Source organism: Oncorhynchus clarkii, chromosome 28 (assembly GCF_045791955.1).
Source record: "Oncorhynchus clarkii lewisi isolate Uvic-CL-2024 chromosome 28, UVic_Ocla_1.0, whole genome shotgun sequence".
NCBI classification, from domain to species: Eukaryota; Metazoa; Chordata; class Actinopteri; order Salmoniformes; family Salmonidae; genus Oncorhynchus; species Oncorhynchus clarkii.
In genome coordinates this window covers 28,055,235-28,077,107 of record NC_092174.1, presented here as the reverse complement: position 1 = coordinate 28,077,107, position 21,873 = coordinate 28,055,235, and the positions used below count along the sequence as shown (strand labels likewise).

Sequence of the window (21,873 nt, the reverse complement as noted above, 5' to 3'; positions counted from 1 at the left end):
CTATTATTCTACAATGTCGAAAAATAAAGAAACCCTTGATTGAGTAGGTGTGTCAACTTTTGACTGGTACTGTGTGTGTGTGTGTGTGTGTGTGTGTGTGTGTATACAGTGGGGCAAAAAGGTATTTAGTCAGCCACCAATTCTGCAAATTCTCCCACTTAAAAAGATGAGGCCTGTAATTTTCATCATAGGTACACTTCAACTATGACAGACAAAATGAGAAAAAAAATCAAGAAAATCACATTGTAGGATTTTTTTATGAATTTATTTGCAAATTATGGTGGAAAATAAGTATTTGGTCACCTACAAACTAGCAAGATTTCTGGCTCTCACAGACCTGTAACTTTTTCTTTAAGAGGCTCCTCTGTCCTCCACTCGTTACCTGTATTAATGGCACCTGTTTGAACTTGTTATCAGTATAAAAGACACCTGTCCACAACCTCAAACAGTCACACTCCAAACTCCACTATGGCCAAGACCAAAGAGCTGTCAAAAGGACACCAGAAACAAAATTGTAGACCTGCACCAGGCTGGGAAGACTGAATCTGCAATAGGTAAGCAGCTTGGTTTGAAGAAATCAACTGTGGGAGAAATTATTAGGAAATGGAAGACATACAAGACCACTGATAATCCCCCTCGATCTGGGGCTCCACGCAAGATCTCATCCCGTGGGGTCAAAATGATCACAAGCAAAAATCCCAGAACCACACGGGGGGACCTAGTGAATGACCTGCAGAGAGCTGGGACCAAAGTAACAAAGCCTACCATCAGTAACACACTACGCCGCCAGGGACTCAAATCCTGCAGTGCCAGACGTGTCCCCCTGCTTAAGCCAGTACATGTCCAGGCCCGTCTGAAGTTTGCTAGAGAACATTTGGATGATCCAGAAGAAGATTGGGAGAATGTCATATGGTCAGATGAAACTGACCATATGAAGAAGAAAAAAAAACGCAACTCGTTGTGTTTGGAGGACAAAGAATGCTGAGTTGCATCCAAAGAACACCATACCTACTGTGAAGCATGGTGGTGGAAACATCATGCTTTGGAGCTGTTTTTCTGCAAAGGGACCAGGACGACTGATCCGTGTAAAGGAAAGAATGAATGGGGCCAAGTATCGTGAGATTTTGAGTGAAAACCTCCTTCCATCAGCAAGGGCATTGAAGATGAAACATGGCTGGGTCTTTCAGCATGACAATGATCCCAAACACACCGCCCGGGCAACGAAGGAGTGGCTTCGTATGAAGCATTTCAAGGTCCTGGAGTGGCCTTGCCAGTCTCCAGATCTCAACCCCATAGAAAATCTTTGGAGGGAGTTGAAAGTCTGTGTTGCCCAGCAACAGCCCCAAAACATCACTGCTCTAGAGGAGATCTGCATGGGGGAATGAGCCAAAATACCAGCAACAGTGTGTGTGTGAACCTTGTGAAGACTTACATAAAACTTTTGACCTCTGCATTGCCAACAAAGGGTATATAACAAAGTATTGAGAAACTTTTGTTATTGACCAAATACTTATTTTCCACCATAATTTGCAAATAAATTCATTAAAAAAAATGTCTTCTCATTTTGTCTGTCATAGTTGAAGTGTACCTATGATGAAAATTACAGGCCTCATCTTTTTAAGTGGGAGAACTTGCACAATTGGTGGCAGACTACATACTTTTTTGCCCCACTGTATGTAGGTATGTGTGTGTGTGTGTATATATATATAATGTGTACATACAGTTGAAGTCGGAAGTTTACATACACTTAGGTTGGAGTCATTAAATCTAGTTTTTCAACCTCCACAAATGAATTGTTAACAAACTATAGTTTTGACAAGTCGGTTAGGACATCTACTTTGCATGACACAAGTAATTTTTCCAACAATTGTTTACAGACACATTTTTTCATTTATAATTCACTGTATCACAATTCCAGTGGGTCAAAAGTTTACATACACTAAGTTGACTGTGCCTTTAAACAGCTTGGAAAAATACAGAAAATTACGTCATGTCTTTAGAAGCTTCTGATAGGCTAATTGACATCGTTTGAGTCAATTGGAGGTGTACCTGTGGATACATTTCAAGGCCTACCTTCAAACTCAGTGCCTCTTTGCTTGACACCATGGAAAAATCCAAAGAAATTAGCCACGAAAAATACTTGTAGATCTCAACAAGTCTGGTTCATCCTTGGGAGCAATTTCCAAATGCCTGAAGGTACCATGTTCATCTGTACAAACAATAGTACGCAAGTATTAACATCATGGGACCACGCAGCCGTCATAGTGCTCAGGAAGGAGACACGCTCTGTCTCCTAGAGATTAACGTACTTTGGTGCAAAAAGTGCAATCAAAGAACAACAGCAAAGGACCTTGTGAAGATGCTGGAGGAAACGGGTACAGAAGTATCTATATCCACAGTAAAACGAGTCCTGTATTGACATAACCTGAAAGGCCGCTCAGCAGGAAAGAAGCCACTGCTCCAAAACCGCCATAAAAAAAGCCAGACTACGGTTTGCAACTGCACATGTGGACAAAGATCGTACTTTTTGGAGAAATGTCTCTGGTCTGATGATACAAAAATATAACTGTTTGGCCATAATGACCGTTGTTATGTTTGGAGGAAAAGGGGGAGGCTTGCAAGCCAACACCATCCCAACCGTGAAGCACGGGGGTGGCAGCATCATGTTGTGGGGGTTCTTTGCTGCAGGAGGGACTGGTGCACTTCACAAAATAGATGGCATCATGAGGAAGGATAATTATGTGGATATATTGAAGGAACTTTTGAAGACATCCGTCAGGAAGTTAAAGCTTGGTCGCAAATGGGTCTTCCAAATGGACGATGATCCCAAGCATACTTCCAATGTTGTGGCAAAATGGCTTAAGGACAACAAAGTCAAGTTATTGGAGTGGCCATTACAAAGCCCTGACCTCAATCCTATAGAACATTTGTGGGCAGAACTGAAAAAGCGTGTGCGAGCAAGGAGGCCTACAAACCTGACTCAGTTACACCAGCTCTGTCAGGAGGAATGGGCCAAAATTCACCCAACTTATTGTGGGAAGCTTGTGGAAGGCTACCCGAAACGTTTGACCCAAGTTAAACAATTTAAAGGAAATGTTACCAAATACTAATTGAGTGTATGTAAACTTCTGACCCACTGGGAATGTGATGAAATAAATTAAAGCTGAAATAAGTAATTCTCCCTACTGTTATTCTGACATTTCACATTCTTAAAATAAAGTGGTGATCTAAACTGACCTAAGACGGGGAATGTTTACTAGGATTAAATGAATTGTGAAATACTGAGTTTTAAATGTACTTGGCTAAGGTGTATGTAAACTTGTTTGTGTGTGTAATTGTATGTTTAAAAATCTTTATGTAGTATTTTTATATATATATTTTTTAAATACTTTTTTTGTGTTACTATGTAAAAAAAAAAAAAAAAAAAATGTGTATTTGATACCTGTCTAATTCCTCAAAGATATATTGAACACTCTTCAAGTATTCATTTGAATTCACTACAGGGATATGAGTTTTTAAACACATAGGTTCTCAACACACAGACACCACACCAGTGATCAATATTTTGATGGTTCGAACTCCGAAGTAGAAGACTCACTATTTAAGAGATTGTCTTGCTCCGACGTGCCAATAAAATGCATCCCTTAGTGTCGCCCATTACAACATTTGTATTGACACTTAGAAGGTATTGTCTGAGATGCCTCAAAGACATCGACTTGGGTCTCGGTCCAGTGAATTCAAAAGACTAATCAGGGGAGACTATAATTGCCAGGAGCATTTCAAAGTAACGAAGGGAGAACATTAATTTGCTTTTGAGGTAGCATTGATCTGAGAAGTATTAAATTTGAGCGTTAAATTCATGGCTTCAATGAGAGGAGCAGTGCCACTGGAGAAATGTCGGGTTAAGTCACATGAAGAGATCCGACGACACCGGCAGAAAGAAGACCATGCCACTGCATACAGATGTAGGATCTTAATTTGAGACAGTTTGCTACAGCTGGAAAGCAATCCTGCAGCAACAGGAAATGTTTATTATTATGTGGATTATAATTAATTAACATTTTTGTAGGGGTTCAGAAGCCTTTTTAAACCTCAAGTACACTAGTCTTACGTTTCCTGAATTGCAGCAAAGTTCTCCTGCAACAGGGTAATCAAATGAAGGTCCTACATCTGTACATGAACTTGGAAAAGGCTAGTAAGTGGCTTAAATCTTCTAATGGCTTAAATCTTATTCTGCCTTACAAAGCTTGCTAATATCATATCTACATTCGGCTCATTCAATATGGCTGCTTATAAAACTCAGCTATGCATATTGATTTAGATGTTTTTTAAACATTGAAGTGTGGCATGATGAAGAAGCACTTGCTGGGCTCATTAATACATTGTATTGTGACAGACACACAGTGAGGCTTTGGAGATTGAGCTTTCTACTCTTAGAAGCGCAGAAACAAAGGGAATATTTACCCAGATCTCATGGGTTGGTCCATGCCACTTGGTGGATCCGGAGGAATTAACACATCAGCAAGGAGATTCATGCTGACCAGGGTCGAGGTGTGTGTGTGTGTGTGTGTGTGTGTGTGTGTGTGTGTGTGTGTGTGTGTGTGTGTGTGTGTGTCCTGGATCAAGGTGCCAAGCGTATGGTTGGAACAACTCCATTTGTTCCTCTTGTTGACATGGCACAAGTCTTCATGAGTCTGACTTCATGATTAGTGGATAGTAATATTTTGACTTGTTCAATTGGACATTTAAAGAACTGGAAGAGAGGCTGTTGATAGCTGAAGTGAACATGAAATAATACAGCATGTTTTTTGCTTGTGCTGCTAGCCACCTCCCTTTTTTCTATCAAAGTGGGTCCATGGGCTGGTGTCACTGCCGGAGGTATGAGGTGTCATTCATTTTGAACTCGTGTAAATCCGAACACTTAGCTCCAGAACCTGTCTGGCTGGCAGTGGCAGGGCTTTTTCTGTCTCCTGATCTTTAAGAACAAGTGTCAAGAACGCACACAGCAATGCAACTCCGATGCTCGACGTGGTATTTGCCATAGTCCATTAAATACAGGTAATAAGCACACACTAGGAAGAAAACAACCTACACCTTTCACTTATTCACTTCATCCACTGTGTGATGGCAGTAATTTCTGCTAATTTCTGCCAGGAAGACCCATCATTTATTCCAAATTGTACTAAAGGCAAAGTCTGGAAAAACCAGTCTTCCCAAGGCAGTATAAAAAGGCTACCGTATGTGACCCGGTGGTTCACTTAGACCCATTACCGAAGCTACTAGCTACACAGGACCGATGTTCACATAAGCGCCTCACATAGGCTCGAGCAGAGCAGGGTGAGACGGCATAAAAACAAACTAATGTAATATTCATGTCTTCTGGGTGTTGTTGTTTCTCTATCATTAGCTACTGGCGTAGGGATCTTCAAAAAAGCAACCCCAAAACTGTGGCTCACAAGTACTGCTGTTTACTTCCTTTAAGTTTAAGATATTCAGACACACTCACCCTCACACCATTCCTTATTCATGGCGTTGCAGTGTAGGATGGTGGTGCGTTGGCGTGACATCCAACAGTTTGGTACAGGCTGTTTTGTCTTCTTATTGCAGTCCACGTAGGTGGCCAGATTCACACTTAGACAAATACTGTGTGAATTAAGATAATGTCATAACGCCCTCAAGTTTGAAGTTAGGAGGATTCAGAGTTTTGGAAGTGCACTGAGACTTAGCTTAATTATTTGGCTATATCGTTACGCTGATATAGTGGCACTCGGTATTTTACATTTACTTTCAGTCGGTCGACTATTTAATCAACCCTTTCATTTCAACAATCATTGATTTCAAAACAAACCTTAAATTGTGGTAAAGACTGAAATAAGTTGTTTCTGCAGAAGTCAGAAGATGTCTGATTCTTCCAGACCACAGACACACTGATGGTGATAGCCCATTATTATGCTGTTTCCCTGTCAAACTTTCTTAGATAACCTTCACGACGTTTTCCCAATTCTTCAGAGATAATGGCAAACATGTCTAGACTCCAGAGCCATGGGAAATCTGGCTTTTATGAGGGGGGGGCGGGGGGGAGACTAGGCCTTTAACGGAAATAGCTATCTTAGACAAACAGCATAGCTATGCCTCTGATCATCTTATCATGGTTTATTTAATTATTATTTCATTTTTGGAAAGATGTTAAAATGTGGAACTTTATCTTCATTTATCATCTTGAATTTTAGTGAAGAGTATTACTTATGCTTAATTAACCCTTTCCTCCATCCTCAAAGGTCCCTTCTATTTGTGATGGATTGTGTCTAGTTCATTCTATTTAGCTGTATCTAGTTTGGACACGTTTTTCAGTGGACAGTATTCCCTTTGCTTTCCCAGTGTCTTGCACTTGATTCCATTCTATCTAGTTACTTCTATTCAGTTTTCAGAACTTCCTAAAAAAAAAAATTATACTGCTGCTCAGACCCTGAGCACCTCGTGTTATTTATCACAGATTAAACATATGCCACCCAGAGTGTCCTAGGCTTCTGCCTCCCACCAAGAGAGACTTTAAAGGCCCAGTGCAGTCAAAAACGTGATTTCCTGTGTTTTTATATTTTTCACACTGTAGTCCTATTCTCACTGGACTAGTATTAGTCATAGAGAATGATCGAGGCCTCTAGTGGCCAAAAGGCCATATTAGCAAGGGGGCTCCATTGAGGGCTTCCACCATTTTAATGTAGTCAACTGGGTGAGACTTCCAAATTCATTGGTTGATCCCTCTTGGTGACCCTGTTTGGAGTTATGTCCAAGCATGTCACCAGGAGGGATTAGCCAATCATGAATAACAAATTGTACTACTTCAAAATTGAGATTTCCTCAGTGGCGCTGCGCTATAGTGGCACAGATACAACGATTAGTCCTCTATCTATCTCTATGGTATTACTAGAGAACTTTGTTACGTAATTATTACCCCAGAATGTCTGTTATTTCAGAGGATGATTCGGATGGGATAAATTCTTTACAAACGGACAGTTTTTTAAATAAATTGACAGTTATTACAGAAGCCTGGAGGTTTTTATTCTAGGCCTGGAGATATTTCAACATGTCTAGGTGTTAACAGGATACACTGATAACTCCAGCTTGGCTCCCAAGTTTCTAAACCATACCAAACCATCTTTGGTATACTGTCGCCAAAATATGATCATATTTTTGCTATCCGCAGTAGAAGACGTTCTTAATCACCCCAGCCTGCAGATGTGAACTAAACAGTGCACTTGTACTTGAGATGTGTTTTTAGGCTATGGATGAGAAAGGGAACTTGTCATTTCCCCCAAATGAAGCTCAGTTGTAAATGCTGCTTAACGATCAATTAACCGCAAGGGTTGCATTAAATAGGCGCAATATATTTTACTGACGCATTTGCCGATGTTCAATTCATTGGCACAAAACTTAGAAAGGAAAGCATTCACTGTGAAAGTTAAAACATGTATTCCCTTCATACACTATGTATACAAACCTTCAAATTAGTGGATCGATGACACAGCCATGCAGTCTCCATAGACAAACATTGTCAGTAGAATGGCCGTACTGAAGAGCTCAGTGACTTTCAACGTGTCACCGTCATAGGATGCCACCTTTCCAGCAAGTCAGTTTGTCAAATTTCTGCCCTGCTAGAGCTGCCCCGTAAATGCTGTTATTGTGAACTGGAAACGTATCGGAGCAACAACGGCTCAGCCGCAAAGTGGAAGGCCAAACAAGCTCAGACCACCGAGTGCGGAAGCGCGTAGATCGTAAAAATCATCTGTCCTTGGTTGCAACACTCACTATCGAGTTCCAAACTGCTTCTGGAAACAACGTCAGCACAAGAACTGTTGTGGCAACAGTTTGGAGAAGGCCCTTTCCTGTTTCAGCATAACAATGCCCCCGTGCACAAAGCAAGCTCCATACAGAAATGGTTTGTCGAGATCGTGTGGAAGAACTTGACTTGAAAAAAAATACAGATCTGGTGATTTGTGCTTGTGCACATAGAGTTATGTAATTATCTTCCCCAGTAAAATGAATCCCATATGAATTGGGCTTATGAGGTTGGAATTATACTGTGAAATTGTGAAAATGATGATAATGCCCTTTTAGTGTAAGAGCTGTTTGGGAGGGAGTTTTGGCCTGCCTGTTGACATCAGCAGGCGGTAAATGAGTTCCTATAAGAAGGAGTTCCAAACCAGTTCAATCACAGCTAGTGTTTAGTTTTCCCCTCCCCACTCAGACCACTCCCAGACACTCCTAGCTAAATTCTTGCTTGAGATATTGCTATTTGCTAAGAATATATTTTTGTTTGTTTTTAAAATTAAAACGGTCAAAAATAATCACAGTAAGGTACTTAATTGTTACCCAAAAATGATTTGATATTGAGATAAAAAGAGCTGAATTGAACCTTTAGGCTTTTGAGTGAAATGACAGCTAATTGAGATGGCCCCTCTTTGGGCTGAGTGCTAGCAGAGGACACACGGCTTTCAACCGCCATTGGTGAAATGGCTCATCATAATCAAAAGAAAATTGTAGTGTGTGGCCGGGCGGTGGATGGAGACATCAAGAGAAATGTAACAGGAAAATGGGCCTCTTTGACAAGTGGTTTAGATTCTATTTCTTTAGTTGTTGTTTTTTCTCTCCATTTTCCTCCTTCATCTGTCTATCGCTGTAGAAAGGAGGTAGTCAGGGGCTCACACTCAGGCACTTCCAAATTACAACTAAACCAGAATTCCAGTGCACATCAATAGCTATAATAGTCTCTAGAGCGTACATTAGACTGGTGCACAGAGAATAGTGACACTGCGGTATGAGTGTTTTTCTCAGTATGCTGGTATTTTGCAGTTTCCGTAAGCATTTAGTTTCTCACAGCCACTTGGGATAGGGACAGAATGAGGGACAGAAAGAGTGGTAGAGAGAGAGAGAGACACCGACAGAGAGACCGGGAGTTACACTGAACAGAATTATAAGCGCAACATGTAAAGTGTTGGTCCCATGTGTCATGAGCGGAAATACAAAATCCCCCAAATGTTCCAGACATACAAAAAAAAACGTTTTCCTCTCAAATGTTGTGCACAAATTAGTTTACATCCCTGTTAGTGGGCATTTCTCCTTTGCTAAAATAATCCCTCCACCTGACATGTGTAACATATCAAGAAGCTGATTAAACAGCATGATCATTACACAGGTGCAGCTTGTGCTGGGGGCAATAAAAGGCCCCTTAAAAATGTGCAGTTTTGTAACACAACACAATGCCACAGTTTTGAGGGAGCATGCAATTGGCATGCTGATTGCAGGAATGCCCACTAGAGCTGTTGCCAAAGAATATAATGTTAATTTCTCTACCATAAGCTGCCTTCAACGTAGTTTTAGAGAATTTGACAGTACGTCCAACCGGCCCCACAACCGCAGACCACGTATAACCATGCCAGCCCAGTATCTCCGTCTGTAATAAAGCCCTTTTTCGGGGGAAAACTAATTCTGATTGGTTTAGCCTGGCTCCCCAGTCTGGTGAAATCCATAGATTAGGGCCTAATGAATTTATTTTAAGTGACTGATTTCCTCATATGAACTGTAACTCAGTAAAATTGATGAAATTGTTGCATGTTGCCTTTTATATTTTTGTTCAGATTATAAGCGCCTCTTAACATCTGTTCTCACAACAATAAACTGGACATGTGTCATTTGCATAGTTACTTAGTGCTCAGAAATGTGTGAACGAGCAATTGAGTGCGTGGCTGACAGACAGACGGACGCACAATGAAGGAATGAGTACGGCCCAATTAAACACTGCTTCTGCCATGGGAGAAAAGGTCATTGAGTGAAATGTCATAACACAACAACACTGCCACACGGCTGACTGATCCTGCCTGACATTTCTAAATAGAAATGTGTCGCTGCCTGGGACCCTTTTTACCCCCCTCTTTTTCTGAGAACCGCGTCATGCTAGATTTAATGTATTGTTGGTTATGCACTTTCAGCTCTTTTTTTCCCTTAGCACAGACAGGACATTGTTATGAACTTCAATATTCCACTGAAACAGAAACACAAAACAAAGACGACGAGTCTCTCCAGAGCCCAGACGCTAAATGTGGGCATTGTCACCATTCAGGTGGAAATGGAGATATGAGTCTGATGATGGAGCATCAGATAGCATGATATTGCCTGTTCCCTGAGCCTCTGAAGACGGCACTGCAGGACTCTCAGAGTAGCAGACCTTGTGGGAAGCCACCTCTTATCAGCGCTAGCAATCGTGTGGCTGTGATATATAATCAGTCAGGCAAGAGGCAGTCAGTGTAGTCATCATGCTCATACGCAGGCTGTATGCATATACTGTTTTCTCTTTATTCTTTTATATCTATTTTCTTATTTTCTTTCATTCATTCTACTGTACATTCACAGTGCTGTGACCATACAAATGGGTAGACACTGTAGAAAAGGCCTAGAGACCACGCCTTCTTGGTGACCACAACACACACACACACACACACACACAGATGTTCTTTATAGCTGTACATTGAATACAGCAGCTGAGCATTATAGCTGATGTATGGTTTTTGCCCAGAGCATTCCAGTTTTAGTTTTCTTACACCGGCTTTATCAAGGGGAGAGATGAACGGGAGGAGAAAATAGTCAAATGCAGACAGGCTTTGTCTTCCTTGTTGACATTAATCAGCCCACGGTACTGACTCTCCCTCACGAAGGACATCACTGCTGGGCAGAGCCAGGCCAGGCTGATGCTGCTACACTACCTGTCCTCCTGTTATTTTCAAGATTGGGTAAAGGTTTAAAATAGCTGAGATAGTGTAGTGTTTACAGGTTTCCTCCTCCTAACAGAACAGAGAGAGTAGGAGTAGTGTGGAGTAATACCTGAGTGCTGCTGTAGACTCTGCAGTAGACGTGACTCAGTAGAGCATAGAGCAGCCATCCCTCCAAGCGGTGTGGAACTAAAACACTGAAAGTACCTTGAACTTTCCCTGCTGACTGTTATATCTGATGTATGTCTGAAAGGTATAGAGGGAGTTCAATGTAAGGCTGGGTTTTATTAAAGCTATAACCTCCACTTTTCTCTCTGCTGTCCTCCTAGTGCCAACTATAGAAGACGTCTCCCTCTCCTCGGCCCTGCCCGAGACCACCACTATCATCACCACCACCATGGTCATAGTCAAGGTCCCAGTTAACACCACAGTTCCAGCAGACCCCAGGGATGGGAGAGAGAGAGAGGCGGGTAAACCAGCGGAGGACCCCCATGGTACAGCTGACCCCACCACCCCAGAGATCCCTCCCACCCCCAGGCGCTTCTGTGAGGGAGGGATGATGAGGGGTATCTCCTGGCCCCAGACACACACTGGAGCCACAGTGGAAAGACCCTGCCCCAAAGGAACCAGAGGTACTATCGGGAACCGGGAGGGAGGGTGTGTGTGTGTGTGTGTGTGTTCCTCTGTATGAACATGTTAGTGTGTTTACACATATAGCCTTCCATATGTTAAACAAGGTGCCAAAATGTAATGTTCATTACCTACAATATGCTAATACTTCCAAATAGTAAATAGTTCCTTGAATGAACTGTCAAAACAGACAATATAGGAAGATAAAAAAACAGTAGGTGGCATGAGGGGGATGAGTTACTGTTATTTCAATCATATGGAAATGGAATGTATGGAATGCAGACATGTCGGATATGAAGGTGTACCAATAGGTAGTAAGACTATGGCAACACTGTTCATTGTTGACGAGAATGCAGTAATATATATGATACAGAGCATTTTATTCATTGGCAACCCGTGATTCCTACAGTATACAGCTGAAATGTATGAGAATCTCTCACTGTGTAGTGTCCACTCAGTTAGATATCACAAAGCTGGCAATCTTCCTACATGTTTCACATCATACTTAATTATTTATTTATTTTTACCATGGCTGCCCTCAGTCAATTGTTTGTCCTGCTCTAGAGAAGCCAGGTAAGTAAGAGGAGCAGGAGCAGGACAAATAGATGTCCTGGCTCGGTTTCATTTATTTCTATTGAACCTTTATTTAAACAGCCTATTCTCATTGTCATACAATCTCATTTGCAGGGGATATAACCGTGTATTCAAGATGGCAGTGTTCAGCAACATCACAAAAAGTTACACAAATAAATGCACACATACTGTTCAATACACAATAGAAACAGACAATAGAGGGTTGTGTAACTGTTGTTTGTTGTGTGTTTCTCCAGGCATCGCCTCCTACCTCTGCACGGTAGCAGGGGGGACCTGGAACCCAAAGGGACCCGACCTCAGCAACTGTACCTCCCACTGGGTCGCTCAAGTGGCACAAAAGGTTGGTCAGCAGTGTCCTCCCATAGCTCCTGGGTGGCAGGGAGGGAAGGAACTAAACACCAACTTTTCTCTACTTCTTTATCTGAAAGGGAAAAGTGTATCTGTATTTGTATTAGCATCTTGTTGGTTGCAACACTAAAGACGCGGTTTGCCCATTCATTCTGTATTCCCCTGCATGACTTCTAGATGTGAACAAAAACAGACATTCAATGCACTTTTCTCTGTAAAAAAAATTCTCTGACACTTTGAATTGCTCTCTGTAGCCTATAGCTTGCAGCATTAATCTTGATTTGAGTTTTAATCAGTATATGATACATTACTTGTATACTGGTCTGACACTGTGATGCCGATCCTCCAGAGACGTTGCACCAATGACCCTGAGCCTTTTCCTGCTGTGCTGTTTTTCTTCCTTTCTCCACATTAAATCAGCAGTATCCATTGTTATCACATAGTTAACGTACCACATTCCAGGTACAGATGTAGGATCTTCATTTGACCTGTATTGTCGCAGCTAAATAATCCTGCAGAAACCAGATTTGAACCTTTTAGTCCAAAGTGTTGCAGGTGGTTAGGCTGTTATCTGGTCAAAATGAGGCTGCATGGAAAGTGGAATAGTGGCGCAGGAAAAGTTGCAGCAACAAAAGAGTGACCAAATCCAGATCTTACATCTGTATTTAGTAAGAAACAAGTAATTAAAAGCTTAAACAGTCCATTAACATTTACGTTTTTTCCCTCCAACTCTAGATCCGTAGTGGGGAGAACGCGGCTAACCTAGCCAATGAGCTGGCCCACCACACACAGGGCCCGGTGTTCGCCGGTGACGTCAGCTCATCAGTGCGTCTCATGGAGCAGCTGGTTGACATCCTGGATGCTCAGCTCCAGGAGCTACGGCCTAGCGAAAAAGACTCGGCCGGGCGGAGCTTCAACAAGGTAATATAAAATAATACAGTGTCTTCAGAAAGTATTCAGACCCCTTGACTTTTCACAGCCTTATTCTAAAATGGATTCAATTGTTTTTTCCCCCATCAATCTACACACAATAGTCCATAAACATTTTTTGAAATGTTATTTATACAATATATATATATATATACATTTACATAAGTATTCAGGCCCTTTACTCAGTACTTTGTTGAAGCACCTTTGGCAGCGATTACAGCATCGAGTCTTCTTGGATATGATGCTACAAGCTTGGCACATCTGTATTTGGGGAGTTTCTCCCATTCTTCTATGCAGATCCCCTCAAGCTCTGTTAGGTTGGATGGGGAGTGTCACTGCACAGCTATTTTCTGGTCTCTACAGAGATGTTTGATCGGGTTCAAGTCCGGGCTCTGATATTCTTGTCCCGAAGCCACTCCTGCGTTGTCTTGACTGTGTGCTTAGGGTCGTTGTCCTGTTGGAAGGTGAACCTTCGCCCTAATCTGAGGTCCTGAGCGCTCTGGAGCAGGTTTTTATCAAGGACACTCAAGGATATTCAGAGACTTGTCCCGAAGCCATTCTGGCATTGTCTTGACTGTGTGCTTAGGGTCATTGTCCTGTTGGAAGGTGAACCTTCGCCCCAATCTGAGGTCCTGAGCACTCTGGAGAAGGTTTTCATCAAGGATCTCTCTGTACTTTGCTCTGTTCATCATTCCCTTGATCCTGACTAGTCTCCCTGTAAGATCCACTGAAAACATCCCCACAGCACGATGCTGCCACCACCATGCTTCACCATAGGGATGGTGCCAGGTTTCCTTCAGAAACCAGGCCAATCTTGGTGTCATCAGACCAGACAATCTTGTTGTCTAGTCTGAGTGTCCTTTAGGTGCGTTTTGGCCAACTCCAAGCGGGCTGTCATGTGCCTTTTACTGAGGAGTGGCTTCCGTCTGGCCACTGTACCATAAATACCTGATTGGTAGAGTGCTACAGAGATGATTGTCTTTCTGGAAGGTTCTCCCATCTCCACAGAGGAACTCTGGAGCTATGTCATAGTGACCATCAAGTTCTTGGTCACCTCCCTGTCCCAAGGCCCTTCCCCCCCCGATGAACAAAAACAAATGATTTCACCTTTATTTAACCAGGTAGGTTAGTTGAGAACAAGTTCTCATTTGCAACTGCGACCTGTCCAAGACAAAGCAAAGCAGTTTGACACATACAACAACACAGTTACACATGGAATAAACAAACATACAGTAGAAAAATGTATATACAGCATGTGCAAATGAGGTAGGATAAGAGAGGTAAAGGCAATAAATAGACCATGGTGGCAAAGTAATTACAATCTAGCAATTAAACACTGGAATGGTAGGATGTGCAGAAGATGAATGTGCAAGTAGAGATACTGGGGTGCAAAGGAGCAAGATAAATAAATAAATAAATACAGTATGGGGATGAGGTAATTTACAGGTGCGATGATCTGTGAGCTGCTCTGACTGCTGGTGCTTAAAGCTAGTGAGGGAGATATGAGTCTCCAGCCTCAGTGTTTTTTGCAGTTCGTTCCAGTCATTGGCAGCAGTGAACTGGAAGGAAAGGCGGCCAAAGGAAGAATTGGCTTTGTGGGTGACCAGTGAGATATACTTCCTGGAGCGCATGTTACGGGTGGGTGCTGCTATGGTGACCAGTGAACTGAGATAAGCTGGGGCTTTACCTAGCAGAGACTTGTAGATGACCTGGAGCCAGTGGGTTTGGTGACGAGTATGAAGCGAGGGCCATCCAACGAGAGCGTACAGGTCGCAGTGGTGGGTAGTATATGGGGTTTGGTGACAAAACGGATGGCACTGTGATAGACTGCATCCAATTTGTTGAGTAGGGTGTTGGAGGCTATTTTGTAAATGACATCGCCAAAGTCGAGGATCGGTAGGATGGTCAGTATTACAAGGGTATGTTTGGCAGCATGAGTGAAGGAGGCTTTGTTGCGAAGTAGGAAGCCGATTCTAGATGTAATTTTGCATTGGAGATGCTTAATGCGAGTCTGGAAAGAGAGTTTACAGTCTAACCAGACACCTAGGTATTTGTAGTTGTCCACATATTCTAAGTCAGAACCGTCCAGAGTAGTGATGCTGGACAGGCGGGCAGGTGCGGGCAGCGATCGGTTGAAGCTAGTTTTACTAGCATTTAAGAGCAGTTGGAGGCCACGGAAGGAGTGTTGTATGACATTGAAGCTAGTCTGGAGGTTAGTTAACACAGTGTCCAAAGAAGGGCCAGTGGTATACAGAATGGTGTCGTCTGCGTAGAGGTGGATCAGATAATCACCAGCAGCAAGAGCGACATCATCGATATATACAGAGAAAAGACTTGAGAATTGAACCCTGTGGCACCCCCATAGAGACTGCCAGAGGTCCGGACAACAGGCCCTCCGATTTGACACACTGAACTCTATCAGAGAGGTAGTTGGTGAATCAGGCGAGGCAATCAGTCGAAAGCCTTGGCCAGGTCGATGAATACGGCTGCACAGTAATGTCTCTTATCGATGGCGGTTATGGTATCGTTTAGGACCTTGAGCGTGGCTGAGGTGCTCCCTTGACCAGCTCTGAAACCAGATTGCATAGCGGAGAAGGTACGGTGAGATTCAAAATGGTCAGTAATCTGTTTGTTAACTTGGCTTTCGAAGACTTTAGAAAGGCATTGTAGGATGGATATAGGTCTATAACAGTTTGGGTCTACAGTGTCACCCCCTTTGAAGAGGGGGATGACCGCGGCAGCTTTCCAATCTATGGGAATCTCAGACGATACAAAAGAGAGGTTGAACAGGCTAGTAATAGGAGTTGCAACAATTTCAGCATTTTTGCTCAGATTGCTCAGTTTGGCCAGGCGGCCAGCTCTAGGAAGAGTCTTGGAGGTTCCAAACTTCTTCCATTTAAGAATGATGGCCACTGTGTTCTTGGGGAGCTGCAGAAATGTTTTGGTACCCTTCCCCAGATCTGTGCCTCGCCACAGTCCTGTCTCTGAGCTCTATGGACAGTTCCTTCGACCTCATTGCTTGGTTTTTGCTCTGATATGCACTGTCAACTGTGGGACCTTATCTAGACAGGTGTGGGCCTTTCCAAATCATGTCCAATCAATTGAATTTAACACAGATGGACTCTAATCAAATTGTAGAAACATCTCAAGGGTGATCAATGGAAACAGGACGCACCTGAGCTCAATTTCAAGTCTCATAGCAAAGCGTCTGAATACTTTTGGCTTTGTCATTATAGGGTATTGTTTGTAGATTGATGAGATGTTTATTTAATTTAATCCATTATAGAATAAGGCTGTAACATAACAAAATGTGGAAACAGTGAAGGGGTCTGAATACTTTCTGAACGCACTGTATGTGACCCCAGGTAGGCTAGTTAATACGAGTGCCATATACTGTATGAACATGCGTGTATATATCTAGGTAGGTAGTATTCCCTGCTCTCCTCAAGGTCGTCTCACTGCAGAAAGTTCATTCCAATCAAGCCTAAATAACTTATTTGGAGTGATAAGTCACTTCTTTTATGTTTCTTTGTACCAAGCTAAATTATCTAACGTCATTGGCAGATCATTCTGTTATTTTAATCTTAACAAGGCTTTATACACATCATTTATATGTTTTAAATGTAATTTTCAAGATCATTTATCTTAATATAAGTTACTTGTATAAAGCCGTTTTAAGCTTAAAATAAACAAATTGATCTGGCAATCACGTTACATAATTTCGCTTGGTACGAAGAAACATAAAAACAAAATAAAAAAAAAAGTGAATTATGAGTCACTCATTTAACCCCAACCCCCCCCCACCCACCCCTCCACAACCACAAGTCTTTCTCCAGGTGAGGGGGAGGAGGGGGTAAGGCATCCCCAGCCCTGAGGGGGAGCTGTGGCTGAGGGTAAGGAGGGAGGGGGTAAGGCATCCCCAGCCCTGAGGGGGAGCTGTGGCTGAGGGTAAGGAGGGAGGGGGTAAGGCATTCCCAGCCCTGAGGGGGAGCTGTGGCTGAGGGTAAGGAGGGAGGGGGTAAGGCATTCCCAGCCCTGAGGGGGAGCTGTGGCTGAGGGTAAGGAGGGAGGGGGTAAGGCATTCCCAGCCCTGAGGGGGAGCTGTGGCTGAGGGTAAGGAGGGAGCTTATTCTTCCAGCTTCTAGCTCCACCTTTTCCTAGAAATTACTGGGTTCTGAAATGCAGCTTTCTCACCTGGCAGCTCTAAGAGCTAATGGATAGTAGCCCCCCGCTAGCCAACACAAAGAATAACTCTCCTCTCTACCACCAGACAGGCAAGAACAGAGCTGCCTTCCCTCCTCCAGAGCACTTACCATGTCTCTCTGAGTGAAAGGTACAAGCAGGAATCTTAAGGCCTAACTTCCACAGTCATAGAAATGAATGACAGTTTTACAGTGCTATTCAGAACGCAAAGGTGAAAGCAAAGTGGATTTGGACCAAAAGGCACGTCCGTAGTGTTTTCTTTGTTCCCTTCGTAGCTAGTCCTAGACTGAACCTTTCTGTCTATGTTCTAACTGTACTGTCTTACAACAGCACAATGCTACACTCCTTCAGCCACGATTTAGCTGGCTGTGGGAATAATGAATCCGTCTCTTTTGACTGAGACCGAGACAGGCCAACTAAGCCTCTAAATAAACCCCAGAGCTGGCAGACTGTTATAACCTCAGTGCCATGGAATCCAAATGACCCCCTCTGGCTTTGTTTATTGTCTCGATGCTTTATAAAGCATCGTTAATGCAAAGCATAGGAATTTAATCTCAGCAATTCCCCCTCTACAAAGCAATGCTGTGCAGCCTTGTCTCTGCCAGCCAGGACCTTGTAGTTATGTAAGCTAGATACATATTCAGATACAGCTTCCGAAACACATTTACAATGTGCTCCATAATATATTGTGAGCTTCTTATTTCATCTACCTAACATAAGGTTTATATATTCTAATTTCCTTCCTGATTGGAGTTGGGTAAGTGGTGTATTTTAGGATAGGTGTTTTCTAAAGACACAGACGATCCTCTTTCTTTCCCCTAAGCTTTTTACTTCCTAATAGTGTTTCTCTTGATCTTCTCTTTGTGTTAAAAAGCTTCAAAAGAGAGAGAGGACATGCAGGGCATATATGAAGGTACTGTATACCTGCTGGTTCCACATAGACACTTTTACCTCTTAAAGTGTCCACAGTATGCTCAGTAGCATTGGTGTTATGCCTGTGGCTGTCTGTCCGTCTGTGATTATCTGTTGGCTTGTCTGTATGCACAACGTGTCCACCTGTCTCTCTGCTTGTCCATCTGCCAGCCTGTCTATCTGCCTGTGTGTCTATTAGCCTGTCGGTATGCCCATCCATCTCTCTACCTCTCGACTCACCTGTCTGTTTGTCCATCTGCCAGCCTGTCTATCTGCCTGTGTGTCTATTAGCCTGTCGGTATGCCCATCCATCTCTCTACCTCTCGACTCACCTGTCTGTTTGTCCATCTGCCAGCCTGTCTATCTGCCTGTGTGTCTATTAGCCTGTCGGTATGCCCATCCATCTCTCTACCTCTCGACTCACCTGTCTGTTTGTCCATCTGCCAGCCTGTCTATCTGCCTGTGTGTCTATTAGCCTGTCGGTATGCCCATCCGTCTCTCTACCTCTCGACTCACCTGTCTGTTTGTCTATCTGCCTGCCTGTCTGTCAGTCAATATGTCTTGGCTTATCTTTAATATCTCTCCTATCACTTATCTCTCTCTCCATCCCCCCCCTCTCCATCCCTCCATCTCCTGTCTGCTCCTTGTGCGTTGTATGAGTAATTGCCTTCCCACGGCCGTAATTGTACCTCCCTGTCACCCGTAAGTGTGATCAAAGTGGCAGTGTACCCAGTTTTTCACTTGCTTACACTTTACCATTCTCAGCGTCTCCATGTTCTTCCTCTCGCTGACATTTTTGTGTTTGTCTGGTGGATTCGTGTTCAGTCCAATTAATGTGTTTGTGTTCATATCGGATGTTGGGTCTTTTAATTCCTTTCTCTCTCCATGTCATTTTCCTTTGCTCTGAGTTTAGAATCTGAGAGCAGGTCCTGTTGAAAGAAGGGGCTCTGGCGTAAACACAAAGTGGGCCTGTCTTACACAGCACAAACCAGCCTTCTCAGATCTCTTGTGTTTCTCTCATCAGTCTCTGTTTGACTGGTCGGAGCAATCTTCACCATGATGAGTTAGGGCTGTTTTTACTGAGGTTTCTTTTACTGTGAAAAATGGGGATATGTCTCTGTCAACTTGATTTAAGGCTGTCTTCTTTATGCATCACCATCCATCAATAGACAATGTTAGTGAAATCAGCAGCACCACCACCACCCAAGAATGTCCTGTTCACTGTGGGGCATCTTGGGTAACACCCTTGTGATTGTTGCGTTGTGCGACCTCCACCCAGGCGAGAATAAAAGAGGACACAATCAGAACAGTTTTTATTTTATTTTAACACTGTCACAAATTAGAAACATGAATTTGTTTCATTTTTTCTTCCTCCTTCAAGCCTACAAGGGGGTTCTCACCAGGAGGGAGGACCGTTGAGTGTTTCTCTGTTTGTCTGGGGTGTAATGGTCCTAGACCTGTGATCACTACTGCTACTCTGACGCTACCCTCTCCTCTCTCGGACACCTCTCTCCTCTCCTCTCTGACTCTCTACCTCTCTCCTATCCTCCCTATCTGACACCCCTCTACTCTCTACCTCCTATCCTCTCTCTGACACCCTCTCCTCTCTGACTCTCTACCTCGCTCCTATCCTCCCTACCCCCTCTCTGACACCCCTCTCCTCTCTGACTCTCTACCTCTCTCCTATCCTCCCTATCCCCTCTCTGACCCCCCTCTCCTCTCCTCTCTGACTCTCTACCTCTCCTATCCTCCATATCCCCTCTCTGACACCCCTCTCCTCTCTGACTCTCTTCCTCTCTCCTATCCTCCCTATCCCCTCTCTGACCCCCTCTCCTCTCTGACTCTCTACCTCTCTCCTATCCTCCCTACCCCCTCTCCGACCCCCCTCTCCTCTCCGACTCTCTACCTCTCTCCTATCCCCTCTCTGACACCCCTCTCCTCTCTGACTCTCTACCTCTCTCCTATCCTCCCTATCCCCTCTCTGACCCCCCTCTCCTCTCCTCTCTGACTCTCTACCTCTCCTATCCTCCCTATCCCCTCTCTGACCCCCCTCTCCTCTCCTCTCTGACTCTCTACCTCTCTCCTATCCTCCCTATCCCCTCTCTGACACCCCTCTCCTCTCTGACTCTCTTCCTCTCTCCTATCCTCCCTATCCCCTCTCTGACCCCCTCTCCTCTCTGACTCTCTACCTCTCTCCTATCCTCCCTACCCCCTCTCCGACCCCCCTCTCCTCTCCGACTCTCTACCTCTCTCCTATCCCCTCTCTGACACCCCTCTCCTCTCTGACTCTCTACCTCTCTCCTATCCTCCCTATCCCCTCTCTGACCCCCCTCCCCTCTCCTCTCTGACTCTCTACCTCTCTCCTATCCTCCCTATCCCCTCTCTGACACCCCTCTCCTCTCTGACTCTCTTCCTCTCTCCTATCCTCCCTATCCCCTCTCTGACCCCCTCTCCTCTCTGACTCTCTACCTCTCTCCTATCCTCCCTACCCCCTCTCCGACCCCCCTCTCCTCTCCGACTCTCTACCTCTCTCCTATCCCCTCTCTGACACCCCTCTCCTCTCTGACTCTCTACCTCTCTCCTATCCTCCCTATCCCCTCTCTGACCCCCCTCCCCTCTCCTCTCTGACTCTCTACCTCTCTCCTATCCTCCCTATCCCCTCTCTGACCCCCCTCTCCTCTCCTCTCTGACTCTCTACCTCTCTCCTATCCTCCCTATCCCCTCTCTGACACCCCTCTCCTCTCTGACTCTCTTCCTCTCTCCTATCCTCCCTATCCCCTCTCTGACCCCCTCTCCTCTCTGACTCTCTACCTCTCTCCTATCCTCCCTACCCCCTCTCCGACCCCCCTCTCCTCTCCGACTCTCTACCTCTCTCCTATCCCCTCTCTGACACCCCTCTCCTCTCTGACTCTCTACCTCTCTCCTATCCTCCCTATCCCCTCTCTGACCCCCCTCTCCTCTCCTCTCTGACTCTCTACCTCTCTCCTATCCTCCCTATCCCCTCTCTGACCCCCCTCTCCTCTCTGACTCTCTACCTCTCTCCTATCCTCTCTCTGACACCCCTCTCATTTCTGACTCTACCTCTCTCCTATCCTCCCTATCCCCTCTCTGACCCCCCTATCCTCTCCTCTCTGACTCTCTACCTCTCTCCTATCCTCCCTACCCCCTCTCCGACCCCCCTCTCCTCTCCTCTCTGACTCTCTACCCCTCTCCTATCCTCCCTATCCCCTCTCTGACCCCCCTCTCCTCTCCTCTCTGACTCTCTTCCTCTCTCCTATCCTCCCTATCCCCTCTCTGACCCCCCTCTCCTGTCCTCTCTGACTCTCTTCCTCTCTCCTATCCTCCCTATCCCCTCTCTGACCCCCCTCTCCTCTCCTCTCTGACTCTCTACCTCTCTCCTATCCTCCCTATCCCCTCTCTGACACCCCTCTCCTCTCTGACTCTCTACCTCTCTCCTATCCTCCTATCCCCGCTCTGACTCCCCCATCACACT

General features: G+C 44.4%; 1 protein-coding gene across 1 annotated transcript in view; it reads left to right on the top strand.

The window, feature by feature from the left end:
• Positions 1–19,440, top strand: part of LOC139386742 (adhesion G protein-coupled receptor L2-like) — an 89,226-nt gene extending 69,786 nt beyond the window's left edge. Inside the window, exons 6-10 of the mRNA XM_071132563.1 lie at positions 11,093–11,395; positions 12,224–12,327; positions 13,071–13,256; positions 18,343–18,381; positions 19,405–19,440. Of these exons, the coding sequence (XP_070988664.1) occupies positions 11,093–11,395; positions 12,224–12,327; positions 13,071–13,256; positions 18,343–18,381; positions 19,405–19,440 (668 nt within the window). The remainder of the gene's footprint in view (positions 1–11,092; positions 11,396–12,223; positions 12,328–13,070; positions 13,257–18,342; positions 18,382–19,404) is intronic.
• Positions 19,441–21,873: the final 2,433 nt, after the last annotated feature.